This window comes from Chlamydotis macqueenii, chromosome 18, assembly GCF_036417535.1.
Source record: "Chlamydotis macqueenii isolate bChlMac1 chromosome 18, bChlMac1.mat, whole genome shotgun sequence".
Lineage (NCBI taxonomy): Eukaryota > Metazoa > Chordata > Aves > Otidiformes > Otididae > Chlamydotis > Chlamydotis macqueenii.
The window spans coordinates 11,993,906-12,010,535 of record NC_141573.1 but is presented as its reverse complement, the minus strand read 5'-3'; the positions used below and the strand labels follow the sequence as shown (position 1 = coordinate 12,010,535).

The 16,630-nt window shown below is 42.8% G+C and overlaps 1 protein-coding gene across 11 annotated transcripts in view; it reads left to right on the top strand.

The window, feature by feature from the left end:
* TNRC6C (trinucleotide repeat containing adaptor 6C) overlaps positions 1-16,630 on the top strand; it is a 327,104-nt gene that overhangs the window by 274,612 nt on the left and 35,862 nt on the right. For all 11 annotated transcript variants that reach the window (XM_086762532.1, XM_086762539.1, XM_086762534.1 and 8 more), the window contains one exon: positions 12,582-15,173. In XM_086762532.1, the coding sequence (XP_086618658.1) occupies positions 12,582-15,173 (2,592 nt within the window). The remainder of the gene's footprint in view (positions 1-12,581; positions 15,174-16,630) is intronic.

Here is a 16,630-nt window from a genome sequence, read left to right as displayed (position 1 = left end):
CAAATTGCATAGAATATTTTAGAAATCTTATCCCTTGAAAACAGTCTTTTATTCATTGTTAACTACTATGAACCTATTTTCTCTAGTACCTCAGTGCATTTTCTCTAGAATAGTTGTTTGTCTGGAACTTTCTGTCTTGAGCTGCAACGCTTGCTCTTGACATGCCCCCTCTGTACCCCTTTTCAGGATTACGCTGAAGGAAAACTGTATCTGTAGTTTATGAGCAGTATTCTAATACCTAGTCTAGTTTGTTATTTTTACTTAAAGATGGAGCTTTCTATCTCTTCACTCCCCACTTTGTCAACTGACTCCAATAAATGTGATGAATAGTTAACTTCCCTCATTAAGGTGTGAGGCATTGATGGAATGCTCCTTCTGCCATGTGATCTAAAAGAATTAAAGTAATTTCTGGAAATTACCATGGGAGATTAAAAATAACAAGTATTATATCCTTCTTTGTTTCTTCAAAAATTACAAAGTTTGTCTAGGAGTCTCCAGGCAACCACTGTGTGTTTGATGGTTGTAAGAACGAAGATCAAAAGAAGTAATCATTTTTTCTTTAAGATGCCTTTCACTTTCCTGCAATTCAGCAATGTGAAACCAATATCCGTCAACTCGGAAGAAGTGTACCATGTCTTGCAGGAGTCATGATGAAACTTCTGTACTTCTTTTGTCTTGGCAAGTAAAGTATTTTGTGGAACAGATCCGTAACATATGTTTCCAAAGACTCAAAAGAAATTAAAGCAAATAATTCGCGCAGTAGTCAAATGAGGAAACACGCAAGTGTTGTGGACATTGAAGAGTTACGCTTTTAATGTTTTCTGTCTGTTGTTTTCTGGGAAGTGAGAATTTGACAGCAGTTACAGAGATTTGTTTTCCTACTGTGGGCTGCTGCCAGATTCTTTACTGAACTTTCTTGTTTTCTATGAAGCTGAAAGTTTTGTTTCATGTTTCAAGATTTCTTTAGCTGCAGTTTGCATATTCCTGTTTGTGGCATGGTGTGCACGTGTTGGGTAAGTGGTGTGGACAATTGGAAGTTGCTGACAGCCATTGTGTGGCAGGTTAACTCTTCTTGTAAATTTGTGTTAACTTTGGTTTTGATGTTTTTTTAAGTGGCAAGATTAAAAAAAAACCTCCTTACTGTTAAGATAATGTCTGACAATATGCGTTTCAAAGGTTGAATCCTTTAACTGTGGGTTACTTGAGAGTTCCTTCTCACAGGGCAATTTTATATGGCGGAAAAGTCAAATTTGGCAAAGGGTTTTCAGGAGAGATAATATCTCTTCTAAAACCAGTAAGTGTAGTTGGAAGACACAGGTAAGCTTTGACACAGTTGTTTATCAGATCTAGCAGAGTAGTAGTGACCTTCGTGCTGAAGGCATGTTTGAACAACCGCTCGGTTTAGCTTACTGTGCTTTGTGATGGCTGGAGGCAAGGCCTGTATATGCAAAGCAGTGCTGTAGCATGGTCTCATGTGGAAAGTTCTAAATGAGGTTTATCTTGATTTCCTGGAGGCATGGCCAACAGGCTGATTTTTAATGAATAAAGCACATGTGAAAACTGCCTCGATGGATGTGGTTTGCCAAACTTTATCTTTTTGTGCCCATATTCTGTAACTCCACTAGTTGCCATCTTTGCCACCTTTGTTGGCAAAACGTTACTGTGTTTCTACTTTTATTTGGAAAGTTACAGAATTAAAAAAAAAAACTTCGGAAATTGATTTAATCTGGATCTTCCAGAACCAGTGTTTTTCATATGTAATAATTGAAACACTAAGCTCTCTAAAACAGAAATCAGGGATTAGACAGTCTGTTTATTCATCTTGTGCACACACTTTCTATGTATATAATTTCACACTTTCTATAGCAAATACACTTTTTTTTTTTTTTAGAGAGTACTAGATAATCCCTCAAAGATGAGTATTGTTGTCATGGCTGTTGATCTTGAGTGAAGCATGGTGGTGGTTTTTTTGTAAACACAAAACCTGGCAATTTCTACTGCTTCTATGGAAGGTAGCTGTGTATAGCAAACACGTAATACTTATCTGCAATGAACTCCTAACAGCTTTCCGTTTTTCCATCGCTTGGTATTGGCCACAACTTGCAGAGCAGTTCTCTGTACAGCTCATCACTACGCCCAAGGTTTCTGCAATGTGCCTATGTAACAGTTTGCCTGCTCGTGGGGTCAAATTTGATGTTATGCCATTTGTTAAAAAAACATGGAAATTACCAGCATTTGCCAATAGTATCATCAAATTAGCATTGTAGAAGGATGCTCAGATATCAGCAGAGGTTGCAGGAGTGGCGGTTTCTTGTCTTTCTTGTCTTTTTCCTCAGGGCTTTGTTTAGCATCTGATAGTGCTTATTGTCTGGTACATGTCCCTGGAAACCAGGCAGTGTTACCAAAGGTCACTGGTGACAGGTAGATGTTTAGACAAAGGGAGTTTAAAAAATATCGTACAAGGACGAAAATGTAGCCGTTAACATGGAGGTGAGACCTAGCTGGTAGGTGCTGCCTGGATGTGCTCCTGAGTGGTGAACACTTTCTGAAATGCAGTAATAGGAAAGCCTCTGGGAAGTGAGTCTCAGCTAGTGAAGGGTTTTGTCTCCCATGTAAATGTTCAAAAATTCCATATAGTGCTTTGAATATAGAGAGAGGAGTAGCAAGCTCTGTGTAGCACAAACGCAGGCATTATGAATGAAAAACAGCGGTAAAAACTCATCAGTAAACTAATCTTTGGAATGAATGTTTCTGTATTGTGTATATTATCTGACATCAGGCAGCAGAGCGTGAAAAATAAATCTGCTGCTTCAAATCTATTTGACAGTGATTAGAATTTTTCATCAGGAGAAGGAAAAATAGAAATCTGTAAAAGGATAACTGAGATTCCTTTTTGCTATCCTCACTTTCGAAGAGTGGAGCTGTGCAAAAACACGATGACTCAAAGGCCACAGCTTTTGCTTTGGAATCGGCAGAGCTGCATCCCACCTCTGGCTTCACTGGAGGTGGCTGTTCCCTGGTGGTAGCCAGACGCATGAACTGCCCGGGTGTCTGTGGGGAAGAACAGTCATGAGATACAGAGCCTGACAAGTTATTAAAATGTGCAGATGCAGTTTTCTGACATAGCATGAGAAGAGACTGGGTAGCAGGACCTGTCCCTGACAGTGGAGAAGTAAAAGGTAGAAAGCAGCTAAGGTCAAAGTGACCAGGAAATAAGAGTTTGGTCCTTGAGAGGAGAAGAAAGGGAATAATGTCCTGTGAAAGTTATCGGAAAGCTGAGTTCATGCACTTCAGGAAACAGGTATAATACTATAAGAAGCAAGTAAAAAACAAAGACATTTGTAGCTCTTAGGGGCAAAAACCAAGGAACAAAAAGATAACACTTTCGTAAGTCCCTTAGTAGTAGACAGAAGGCCAGTGGAACTGGTCTGATGTTCAACGGGGTGAACCGTTGATAGGTGGCACCAGGAGTACTTTAAATGCCTTTTCTCTTCATCTGTAAACTAGTGACTGATTTAGAACTAAGGCTACAGTGAGTGAGAGTACTTTGGGAAAGAAAAGGTTTCCAGTGGTCTGGAAGTGATGAAATTTGTAGTTGACTACATTAAGGATGGGTTGGAGCAGTCTGGCCCACTGGCATTCTTTCCGAGTGTGAGAACTATAAAACAAAATAAACCTATTTTAAAAGGTGAGAAAGGAGAAACTGAGGAATTACAGATCAGTCAGTGATCTGCTAGAATACTAGAAAAAAATAACCAAACCAGCTATTTCTGTGCATCTAGAACTTTGCGAGAGAGGAGTGCAAAGCCAGCCTGGGTTTATGGAGAGCAGGTCATGGCGAAGGAGAGTAGGTCCCTGTTAGCATTGCGACAGGCACTGCAAAATGGGAGAGAAAATCGTGTCCTAGAATCAACTTTGTACAGCCTTTGGCAGTGCCTCAGAAGGCTTTCTGATGATGGATGTGTGGCAGTGTAAATAAGTGGGAAGCAGAAGATGAAACTATTGTAAGAAGTGTCATAGCTGCTCAGGAGGCTGTAGACAGAGAGCAGCTATCAGTGCTTACTGGCAAAATGAGAATGTTCTGAGTGAGAGTGTAAATTTGTACTTTTTGATATTTGCTTCAGTCTTTCAGCTATAAACAACAGCCTTCACGGAATGTTTTAAAGATACCAAACTGGAGGAGAGTGCAAGGCAACTGGAAGACAAAACTGCCGTGTGGAATAGTGGTGACAAAATTGTGTAACTGAGTAAGAAATAAAGAAAAGGGAGAGGTTCTTTGTTTTGGCCAGAACAGGTCCATACACAAGTATCGTTATGTGAGCATTATGCTGCAAAAATGGATCTGGAGTTGGTTGCAGGGTAACCAATCCTGTAATGGTGTCACGCTGTGGAAAAGACAAGCATACTGAGGGAAATAAGCAGTACTGCTTCCCGTGAGGCACTTCTGGTAAGGCCTCCCAATATTGAGTCCAGTTTGGGGTACTGTGCCTTCAGAAGGAAGTGAACCGGCTGGAAGAACCGCAGAGGAATGCAACAGGAATCAGCAGAGATCTTGAAAACAACAAACCTTGCGAAGAGTGAAGGAATGGGAGCTGCCGAGGCGAAGGAAGGCTGGAATTAGAGATGCAGAAATACCTAGATGACTGCTGCGAGGAAGAAAATGATGTGTTCTATATGATGGATCAGATAAGAAATAATGGGCTGAAATTTCGACAAGGAAGATTAAGGATATAGACATTAGGAAAACCGTGCCGGTATGAAAGCTATCTTAAGAAGTGAGATAGAGCGCTTGGGAATGTGCAGTCTCTGTGGCTGGAGGGCTTCCTCGGTGCGTGGGGGAAATGTCACTTGGTGCATAACAGAAATAGTTACTTAGATCAGGTGAGTGTCTGCATAACCTCTCAAATCCTCTTATTTTAGTCTTCAGGTATCTGTAAGGATTTCAGATTTGTCAGACATACCCTGTTGAGGCTGTTCCAAGATGGGGCACGTGGAAGGGAACAGCTGTTCTGCCTGCACAGGCTGGAGTGGAAGCTGTGCTTCGTTTTGCTCCCAGACTTTGGTGTGGGCTCGGACTTTTCCTTGGGGTTCTGCATTGCCTTCCTATGTACCTTGATATTGTGCCCTTTATAAGCACCTGCTGCTGTAAATTGAAGTTGATTACAGGAAGTTTATGCTTTATTAATAGGAAAATGGAGATGTATCTTATGTTCTCTTCCAGTTTTGACATCTCATTTTGACTAATGCAAACTTCAGTCATGTATAGCTGGTATTAAAGGACTGTAATAAACCACAACAATACTTTAAACATATTGCAAAATTGACTCTCAAGCTTAGTTTCTGATTGCATTTGAAATAGTTTTCTGAAGGGAACCAAAACCAAACAGATTTGATTTTAATTCATCTGTTGTTTTTAAAATGAGGTTAAACCCATCTAGTATTAGGAGGCTATTGCAAAGAAACAGAGAATAAATAAATGTCTTCAGAAGGAAACCAGCTATTTTCAGGAGTACTTTAGTGGAACAGTTCTTGAGCCAAGAATAGCAGCAGCAATTGTGCTTTGGTAGTGAAGTGGCAGCAATTCTGAGAATGCAGCCAAACCTTTAAAGAGACATCAGCTGTGTGCGATCCAGTGCAGAGAGTGGAACTGTTCAAATGAACACCTGACAAGAATGAAAGAGCAAATTTAAAACGTGCTCCATTTGCTGTGTAATTACTATGTATTTGGGCCAGATAGGAGGAGGAGAAAGGGTGAGGAAGTGAGGGGGGAAATAATTGTAAAGGAGTGTGTTAGACATATAGGGAGTTTGTGTTAAATTATCCTTTGAGATTTGTATATATGCACTGATAAATGTTCTTATGTGCGTTCTCAGAATTTGTGATGATATTTAGGTCGTGAAAACGTTAAGCTGCCCCTTCTTCTGTGCACACTCCCTGTGTTCGTATGCGTTAGAGAGCCCGTGCGCTCCAGCCTGCGGTTGTTAAAAGATGGTGGGTCCGGCTTCCACAGGCGGCAGAGATCCGCACCGCATTGTCCAGGGCCCTTCTCTGCGTTTATAAACAGCAGCGCCTCTGATTAATACGCTCTGTGTTTGCCTCTTAGATCTTCTGTAGACAGAAGCAGGGAAGTCATTATGGGCTTGGCAGCGCACCAATATACAGCTGGGACTGGGTCTGGCTGTCCGCTGCCAAGCAGTGGGAGCCGGGCAGGAGGATGGGGACGGCGGGCAGGAGCTGTCGTTGGGGCAGGCGGGAGGACGAGGATGGTGGGCGGGAGCTGTCCTTGGGGCAGGAGGGAGGATGAGGATGGTGGGCAGGAGGGAGGATGAGGACGGCGGGCAGGACCTGTTGTTGGGGCAGGAGCTGTCGTTGGGGCAGGTGGGAGGATGAGGATGGTGGGCAGGAGCTGTCGTTGGGGCAGGAGGAAGGATGAGGATGGTGGGCAGGAGCTGTCGTTGGGGCAGGAGGAAGGATGAGGATGGTGGGCAGGAGCTGTCGCTGGGGCAGGCGGGAGGACAGGGACCGGCGGGCAGGAGCCGCTGCCCGCGCAGGCGGGCGGTCGGCAGCGCCCGCGTCTTGTCTTGGCTGACTTTCAAAAGCGGGAGAAAAGCAGCTAGGGTGCTAATTGTAGCTGGGTCCTGAAGTGAAAATGTTTTGTGACAGTTGAAAGAATTTAAAGAGGAAGGAAGATCGGTTTAGTGTCAGCTGCAATTAGATAATCAAAGCTTAAAAATCCTACTCTGTTGATACCTTCACCTAGAGTTAAGGAGCGGAGCGAGGGGAAGGGGGAGGAGGGCTCTGCGTGGAAAGGGCATTTCCATAGCCAGTGCAACCGAGGCCCGACCGAGCTTGCAGGTTGTCTGGGCGCACGCTTGCACAGAGAGATTTTCTTGGCAGCTCTACAGGATGAGGCTCACACTGTACACAGCCGACATATTGAAGCCGAGAGCCCTGGAGAACGTAGATGCAGGAGTAGAAACAGCTCTGCACACAATGTAGCGTCTCCTAGGATGGTTGGGCGACTCCTTTCTTCAGGTATTTTATTAACCATCAGCCCTTTTTAGAGCCAGAAAAAAGAGAAAGCAACCCTAACCCTCAGAAAATAGCGTCTGCTTCTGTTAAATCAATTTATTACATAACATTTCAGAGAGAGAGCAGCAGCGCAGCGTCCTAAGCTTTTGGCTGCATTTCAGGTTTGATAAAATGGCGTCTTCGCAGTGAGCTGCTTGCTAAAGATATGTTGCACTGAGCAGAAAAATGCAATTATTTGGTGTTTTCTACTGCTGCTTTTGTTTTGGAGAGGTAGCATTTACTGGAATCTCTACTAATGATGAAAAATGATGTTCATTTTTGCTTGTTTTCTTAATGCATTTAAAAGCTTTCAGCATCAGAGGAAAGGAACTACATTTTAATGTCGTAGTACAGAAAATAAAAACAGGATAACAGGCTTTCCAACTTGTGTATTTAACTATGGTTTAGTTTTAAAATAAATAAAGCTGCTTTATTCAATGCTTCCATCGCTTTTCTGTCTTTCCACATTATTTATGTTATTCAAGATTTCAGCTTCCTAACGTCTAAAACTCGCTGTAAGTTAGCTTCGTAAGTGGCTTCAAATAGATGACAGTTTTCAAATTTGTCCTCTCTCAGTGTGTACATGGAGCTGGATGTAGCAGGTAACCTGGAATATCAGCACTACAGTTCCCAGATTTTCTGTTTTGTTCCTCAGAATAGACGCTTGTCTTGTCTTTTCTTTTTCTCTTATGAAATTACCCTGTATTTGATCTAGCACTTAAAATGTTTCTGATAATTCCTGTTTAATTCAGATTTAGAAAAAATTAATGTATAATCTTTTAAAGATCTGCTCGTGTTAAATCAAAACTGTTTCTTCTGTGGAGAGAAAGTAATTTGCCCTTTTTTCCTGGCTTCTTGCTCAGAATCACTAACCTTTGTGTGACAGCTAAAATCCCCAGCAGGACTGTCACTGGCCTTTGGGATTTTTCTCTCTTCTGCATGTCAAAGCAGACAACGCCGTCTGTAATCTGTCCTTTGGGCAGGACAGGACGAGCCAATGAATCTGCTTTTTTTTTTTTTTTTTTTTTTTACAGTAACGTGGTTTGAAAACTAATAATAAGAGGGGGAGTCACTTAGATCTGATTTAAAATTGGATGAGCAAACCTTAATGAGAACCCCATTATTAATAAAAGCTTATGCCAGGCTTTGCCGTTTTGCACCCTCTCCCTACTTCAGTTCCTGGACCAGCTGACTGTTATCTTGTAGTGGAGGATTCGTCATTTTGCTGCGCAGCATTTAACTAATTACAGTAATGGAAGTTAGGAAGATACAGTGGCTTTTAACTCAGGGGAATAAAAATGAAAAGTATTATTGTAAGTGACATTTTCAGAGGAGGACTGATGTTTTGGGTAAACTCCTTGTGCAGGCAAAGCATTTTCCTTTCCTAAGCAGTGCATGCAACAGCTTCTCCCATTTCACTCTACATTTGTAAATGTAAATATGTAAACATTAAACTGATTCTGTAACTAATTCTTCATACTCATTATCAAACACAGCCAGAAATATGTTCTGTTTTTAATAAGAACTAAATTGAAGTTAGTGAAGTATGTTGGGTACAGTGTATAGTGACACCAGCAATCTCCTCCCACCCCATTAAGGATATTATTAAAAAAAAAAAAATGACCAAAATCCAAACAGCCAAAATACACCGCTGATGCTTATTGGTGGCGCTGAGGGAAGCTGTGCGTTTTTCAGGTAGCATATGTGATTGCAATTTGACAAAAGTTGTGTGCTTGTTCAAAAAACATTGGAGCTGTTATTCGGAGATTAATTTTTCCTTCCTGATTGCTGAAGAAATGCTGTTAATCAAGGGAACCATATTTTTAAAAAGATGCATAATTAAGATTTTTCAAGCACAAATTTAAAAATAAATTTCGGGTTGCAGTGTACCGCACTCGGATTTGCTAACGAAAGTACCTGTGGTTCCTGTTCCTGATGCTTTGTTTCAAGTCTTTGCTCCGTTGACAGAGGAAGGGTAGCAATGCTTCTGGCAGACTGCAGTGCTTTGTTTCGTACCTTTGCATAAAGAAAGAGGAACTGATTTTTAAGAATTAGTTTTTTAAATGTTTCCCATTTCACTCTTAACCTCTTTGAAAACAGACGAAAATACTGGCAATTTTAAGGAAGAGTTGGTTTTCTAGAAACTTGGAGGAAATTTCTGTTTTCCAAAAAACCCCAACACCCAAACAAACACAAAAATTCTCCAGATTAAGTAATATAAAATATTTTGCTTTCATTATTTTTCCCAAATGAGTAGGACTGTGTTACTCTCTGGTTATTTAGTTTATAGGAATTAACTTATGTTTCCATTTCCTCTAGATTAATCTTTTCGTTATTTACTTCTAGAGGCAAGAATATAAGAAGTCCTCTCTACAGGGTCAGTTCTGTCTCAGTTACGTTTGTTCAGCAGCAGAGTCACAGCTTTTGCAGCTTTCTGTTTATGTTGTGATTTTTTTTTCTCATTGTATCTGTTCTGTTTCTTCCAAGTTTTTGAGCAGAAGCCTTTGGTGTTAGAACCAATTGTTCCAGTAACTTTGGAAACGAAGAAGTTATTGCACATCTCTGGTTTTGCTCTTTTTTTTTGAGTCTGTGACTGGTGAAAGGCACCAGCGTGGTCCCGCTGACTGCGGAGCAGGGGAGGCGCAGCGCAGGTACCCTGCTGCTCTGGAGAGGGCTTGCCTGCTTTATGTCACCTAAAAAATTGTGGTGATCCCTATCAAAGTACCCACTTTCTGATTATTCCGTGGTTATTGTTGGGGTTGTCATCTGGATCTCAGTAAAGGGAGCTATGCTGATGGTACGCCAAGGGGCGTAGTTCTGGAGCTGCAGACCCTTGAAAGCAAAGGGCTTTGAGCTGCGTGTGCGCTGCTTCCAATCCCGTCGTACTTGGTGGGATACTGTGGGGAGCAGGTGTGCGTGTCCAAGCTGAGGACTTTTAACATAGTCATCTCTTGGTCTTCATAGTTCTTCCCCCTCATAATTTTCTTTTCTCTTGTTGTTTCTCTGACTGTTCTTCAGAATCCTGGTATGTTATTTAATGGACCATTTTGCTCCCTACTCTAAGGAATCCTTCTATGCTATTTTGTCATCTTCCTCTTCCATTCCCATCCCTTCCCTTTACTTTCTGTCTCCTAAGTGATCTCAGACTCGAGCATTGCTTTAACCACCACGTTAGGGGGAGAGGAGAAAGAAAAAGAAATGATTAAACAAGCAGCTCCCTTTCATCTCCTCTTGTCAGTCTTAGTTCCATTTTTTGTGAGTATTGAGACGTCTTGCGCTGTGCTCTTGATCCTTCTTCTCAGACCTGCCCTGCACAGACACTCTCGCTTGCTTTGGGAAGCACCAGCCTTCTCCCAGGCACTTGCATACATGGCTTCGGTTTCGGCTTTGACAAGACCTTTTCATTTGAACAATATATTTCAAGTCACTTTTAAATCTTTCTGTCACGTCTCAAATGCAGTGCTGAATCCCACCACCCACAGTGCTGAAAAAACCTCACATAACTCCTCTTAACAGATTCCTCGGTTACCTCAATTTCTTATCGTCTGGCCTGGACTGCTGCTGCTTTTCTCCTTTGTTCATCCCTGCTCTGCTAAGAATGCTGCCTGGCTTCTTTTCTGACCCCATCGACCCTTTTTAAGTCATCTCACAGATTTTCTTTCATGTTCCATGCCTTAACGGGATTCAGGTCTCTATTTAACACCTGTGTAGCAAACCTAGATTATCAACTAAATTTTCAACCTTCTTCCTTAGCTCTGTGATGTAACGGGTTGACTTTTTCCAGGAATGACATGATACTTTCTTAGTTTCTAGCCATTGCGTGTAGGGGAGAGAATCCAGGTAAATCTGAGTGGCTCCTGGCAGATTCTCTTTTGGATTGGTCATATTATTAGGGCTTTCTGTGAAATGCTAGACTTTTCCTGGCATCATGAGAAGACTGGGGATGAGCTAAGACTGTTTTTCCTTCCTTTTTCTAACGTTCATACTTTTACTTCAGTTGATTTAAGGAAAAAAAAAAAGATGCAGTCTCCTGGTTTAGTATGTTCTTTTTTCTTGATAAATCTTCATGAGGCAAGCAAGTAATCACCCCTCTTTCTTGAAAAGCTGCAGGTGAAATGTGTGAAGAAGACTTCGTCAAAGAGAGAGCTTTTTATATTCTTGAAACAATTTTTGCAGTATTAGAGCACCTCTAATTGGAGACAGTTAGAGGAGCTAATCACACCAAAATATTTGTAATTGAAATTAATGCATATTAGGTATCCACTGTTAGCAGCTTATTTGGGAGGTTTGTTGCATCCACCTTCCCCACAAAATATTCTTCTTATTCAAATAAAAAATAAAATCATGTTTCTGCAGATTTACAGCAAGTAAAAAAAGTTACATTCGAAATTTCTAACTTAGGTGTCTGAAGTTTCCCCCCTTATTTAGACAGCCAGTTAAGAGGAACCGTTCTGCAGCTGCATGTCCCTAGGATCAGCCCGAATTACTTGCTGTAAATTCCCATCAAAAGAAGCAGAGTCATCTGCACTAGAAATCTTGTCGAGAGCAACTGGGATAGAAAGTAAATGCAGAACTTGACCTAAGCCTGAGTTCTTAGCACGAGAAGTGTTGTGTCTTCCAGTTTTCCTTTGTACCCTGGCAAGCAGTTAGATGCTAAAGAGCTTTTGTTTAATTTTTTGGCTTAGCATCTATGTTTGAGGCTGTGGGCGGTGCTCTGAAAAGAGTGTCTGTGCAACAGAGCATTGATTTTCCTTGGCTGGGGGGGACATTGGGCTGTACCTGCAAGTGCAAAAGAGTGTTTAAAGCACATGGAAATCCTTTGAGACAAGTTTCTTGACAAAATTGTCTGTTCCTTAGAAATGCCCAAGGTCTCTGCAGAAATGTCAGTTACAGTAGTGGTGCTTAGATGTGTAATTGACACTGCCTAGTGAAGGTGGCTGTCAGGTTTTGTCCCTTTATTTAGAGGAGCGGTTGCAAACCTAAATGTACTGTGAATTTAATGTGTTGAGCGTGATGCGGATGTGTGTGTAAGACCGAATGGCAGGCAGACATTTTACACTTTTTACTGGGTGCTCCTTCTCTGTGTTTCTCTGAAGAATGGCAGTTGAGTCAGAATAAATGGTAAGAGTCTGCTAGATATTATTCTGTGGTTTTTCCAAATTTGCTTTTCAGATTTTTCACATGGATTAGTGCATTTGCTATACTTATTTATCGCCTGCTTACTATTTTTACTAATATACTTAAGGGATACAAAACAGTTTTGTTGCTCTGTTCTAAAACTGAATAGTTCCATTATTTTAATTGAGAGTTTTGCCAGATTAAAAAAAAAACCTAAATGTAAGCATCACGCTTTATTGTAGTGAGGAAAATTACTGTATTATATTAGAGAATATGCTCTAAATTTTAGCAGAACACAATGTTGTGACTAGCAATGTAGAATAGTACTTAATAGAGGGCTTTTGCGGTGCTTGAACAGTGGACTCATTTTTAACCTTGTTGGATCCTTTCAGATCTCAGCCACAGTGGATTGGGAGACCATTATGAGAATTCCCACTGGGGACAGCAGCCCGCTTTCAGGAGTGAAGGCAACTGCAGCTGGGATAAAGTGATAATAGACAGGACTGACAAGGAAGCGTGGCCTTCCATTACCGGAGCTGAGACTGAGTCTGCCTCAGAATGTACTACAGACACTGACTCTGCCTCCAACTGTGGCTCAGAGAACAGTAGCATGGCTACAGGGAGTGCCCAAGGCAACTTCACTGGACATACAAAGAAAACCAATGGCAATAATGGCGCCAACGGAGCACTCGTCCAAAGCGCTTCTAACCAGAGTGCCCTTGGAGCTGGTGGAGCAAACGGTAACGGCAACTCGGCCAGAGTGTGGGGCGTGGCTGCGGGCTCCAGCTCTGGCCTAGCTCACTGCTCTGCCAGCGGTGGGGATGGAAAGATGGACAACATGATGGGAGATGGTAGAAGTCAGAACTGCTGGGGTGCTTCCAACTCAAATGCTGGCATTAATCTCAACCTTAACCCCAATGCCAATCCGGCTGCCTGGCCTGTACTTGGACATGAAGGAACTGTGGGAGCAGGCAACCCTTCCAGTATTTGCAGTCCAGTCAGTGCCATAGGTCAGAACATGGGCAACCAGAATGGGAACCCAACAGGCACCCTAGGTGCTTGGGGAAACTTGCTGCCGCAAGAGAGCACAGAACCACAAACGTCCACTTCTCAGAATGTGTCTTTCAGCGTACAACCTCAGAACCTTAACACTGATGGACCAAATAACACTAACCCCATGAACTCTTCACCAAACCCTATCAATGCAATGCAGACAAATGGACTGCCGAACTGGGGGATGGCTGTTGGTATGGGGGCCATCATCCCGCCCCACCTGCAAGGCCTTCCTGGTGCTAACGGAACATCAGTTTCTCAAGTCAGCGGGGGCAGTGGTGAAGGAACGGGCAGTTCAGTGTGGGGTATGTCCCCAGGTAATCCTGCCACAGGAAACAGCAATTCTGGGTTCAGTCAGGGGAATGGAGACACTGTGAACTCAGCATTAAGTGCTAAACAAAATGGATCCAGCAGTGCTGTGCAAAAGGAAGGAAATGGAGCGAGCGCCTGGGATTCGGGGCCTCCTTCTGGTCCTGGGGTACTAGCGTGGGGCAGGGGCGGTGGCAACAGCGGTGTTGGTAGTGTGCATTCTGGAGCTTGGGGCCACCCCAACCGTAACACCAGTAACGGTGTGAACGGGGAATGGGGCAAGCCCCCAAACCAGCATTCCAATAGCGACATCAATGGGAAAGGATCAACAGGGTGGGATAGCTCTAGTGTTACCAGTCCAAATCCTGCCATGCAGCAGGGCAACGAACAAATGAACTCTTGGGCCAAAGCTGCAGCATCTGGCACCACAGCTAGCGAAGGAAGTAACGACAGCGGTGGGAGTCAAAATGAAGGCAGTACTGGGAGAGAGGGGGCTGGAGAGGTCAGGAGGAGAGACAAAGGGATGATAGACCAAGGGCAAGTTCAGTTGCCAAGAAATGACCTTGACCCCAGGGTCCTGTCCAATACAGGGTGGGGACAGACCCCTGTAAAGCAAAACACTGCCTGGGAATTTGAAGAGTCCCCGAGGTCTGAACGGAAGAATGACAATGGAACAGAGGCCTGGGGTTGTGCAGCTACTCAATCTTCAAACTCAGGGGGGAAGAACGATGGGTCCATCATGAACAGTACAAATACCTCTTCAGTATCTGGGTGGGTCAACTCTCCACCGGCAGCTGTTCCAACAAATACAGGTTGGGGAGACAATAACAACAAAGCACCAAATGGCCCAGGGGGGTGGGGAGAGTCAGCAAGCTCTACTACTGTTAATAATGCTGCTGCTGCCAAAAGCGGCCACGTGTGGAGTGGGACCGCAAATCAGGAGGACAAATCACCTACCTGGGGTGAACTTCAGAAACCCAAATCTCAAAACTGGGGAGATGGACAGAAATCAAATCCAAGCTGGACTTCAGGAGGTGGAGATTGGACAGATTCATCGTCTGTTCCTGGACACTTGGGTGATGGGAAGAAGAATGGATCTGGATGGGATTCTGACAACAGATCAGGGTCTGGCTGGAATGATTCCACGAGGTCTGGGACCAGTGGCTGGGGAAATGGCACAAACAGCAAGGCTAATACAGGTACAAGTTGGGGGGAATCTTTAAAGCCAGGCCCCCAACAAAATTGGGCTAATAAACCCCAGGACAACAATGTGAGCAACTGGGGAGGAGCTGCTTCTGTGAAACAGACGGGGTCAGGGTGGGTTGGTGGGCCAGTGCCAGCCAAACAAAAAGAGAACTGTGAGGCAACTGGCTGGGAAGAGCCGTCTCCGCCGTCCATTCGCCGCAAGATGGAAATCGATGATGGTACCTCAGCTTGGGGCGACCCAAATTACAACAACAACAAGACTGTAAACATGTGGGATAGAAATAATCCTATAATTCAGAGCAGTACCACAACCAACACCACCACCACTAGCACCATTATCAACACCAATATGGTTGAACCTCAGCCGTCGCACCAGTCAAGTGCCCAGCCAAACCGGTCCCCGCTGCTTGGTCCAGGTATGAAAACAGTTTTCTAAGATACTCTGTACCAGTACTGACTACTGAATGCCTGATCAGTGTGTAGATAGAAATTTGGTATTTCTGTCATGGAGTAAGTTTATTCATTTCCTCTGAAGCGGCGGCAGCTGCTTGTCTGGAGAACGGAACCCGTGGAACGGGACACACAAGCTTCCGTAATGCAAGTGAACCTAAGAGAGGCGTGAAACACCCCCTGGTCAGAAATGCGCTAGATCCCTGGGTGGCTGGTCCGTGTGTGTTTCTTCAGGTCTCCCACAGTTACTTAGCGCTTTCTTTTCATTCAGCTCTTCGAGAGTTTGCGGACTTTTTGCTAACGTTTTTTTCTCTTATTTATGTTCTGTTACTGTTGCTCACTCTTTGTTCTTGTTTAGACACTGTGCATCTGTTTCTTTTCTGCAAACCATATCTCTTGGCAACAGATGTTTTTTAACGGTTGCGCAAATCTAGGCTGTTGCTGTTTCTCTGCCTTCTGTTTATCGTCTTTGATGAAGAAATGATGCTCTTCCATAGTTCGGGTCTCGAGCACGCGCAGTACCCTGGACTTTTATGTGATTCTCGTAAAGCTGGATTGGTTAAAGATGTTAATATTCAGGGTGACTGAGAAAAGTTATTTTAACTTCAGCTTTAACTGTTCCAAAGACAAGTTTTTAGGCCTCTAGGAATTTTTCTAATCAAGGACGAGGTACTGTTGTAGACAAGCAGCAAGGAATAAAAATGGGAAAAAAATGAGAAAAATGCTCAGGGGGGAGGTATTTAAATAAAAGTTGCTAGCAACTCTGTTCTAAATCATGACCACAGACTTCTCAAAATAAATCTAATCTTGCAGTGCTCTTTGAAATTCTTCATCTGATTTTTGTTTCCAAGTTTTTGTTTCGTCTTGGTCATGGCTAAATATTGACTTCTTAACTGTGCTTTTCTCCCAAGCTGGATTTGTTCTACATCTCTTATTTCCATCATTTTTCTCTCTGATGTTTTGAAATAACTCAAACTCACTGTAATGTCTGTATAAAAATAGTCTCATATTTCCTACTCTGGTCAAATATTTTAACAGATGAGGGTATCTATTTTAATAAAATACCATGTGCTCCAGAAGAAGTCTTTAAATAGATTTGTACTTGGTCAGTCCAGTGTATGTGATCTACAATTTGTAGATCTTACCTTAAACTTATTTAATTCGTATTTTAAACTTTGCCCACGGAACTGACAACTCAAATTTCTGAATTGTAGTGGAAGTATCATGAAAGTGAGTGTTTGGTTGGTTTGGGGTGGGATTTTTTTCTTTAAGTTGATTTTTGGGTAGTTACATCTGTGCTTGTGAAACTGTTCATACACAACAGTATATGTTAGTGCTGTTCAAATAATCTAGCACCTTGCAGAGGAAAACTCACTGTTCCGCATCCTTCAGATTTTGAAAATGGAATTTAAAAACTGGAGTT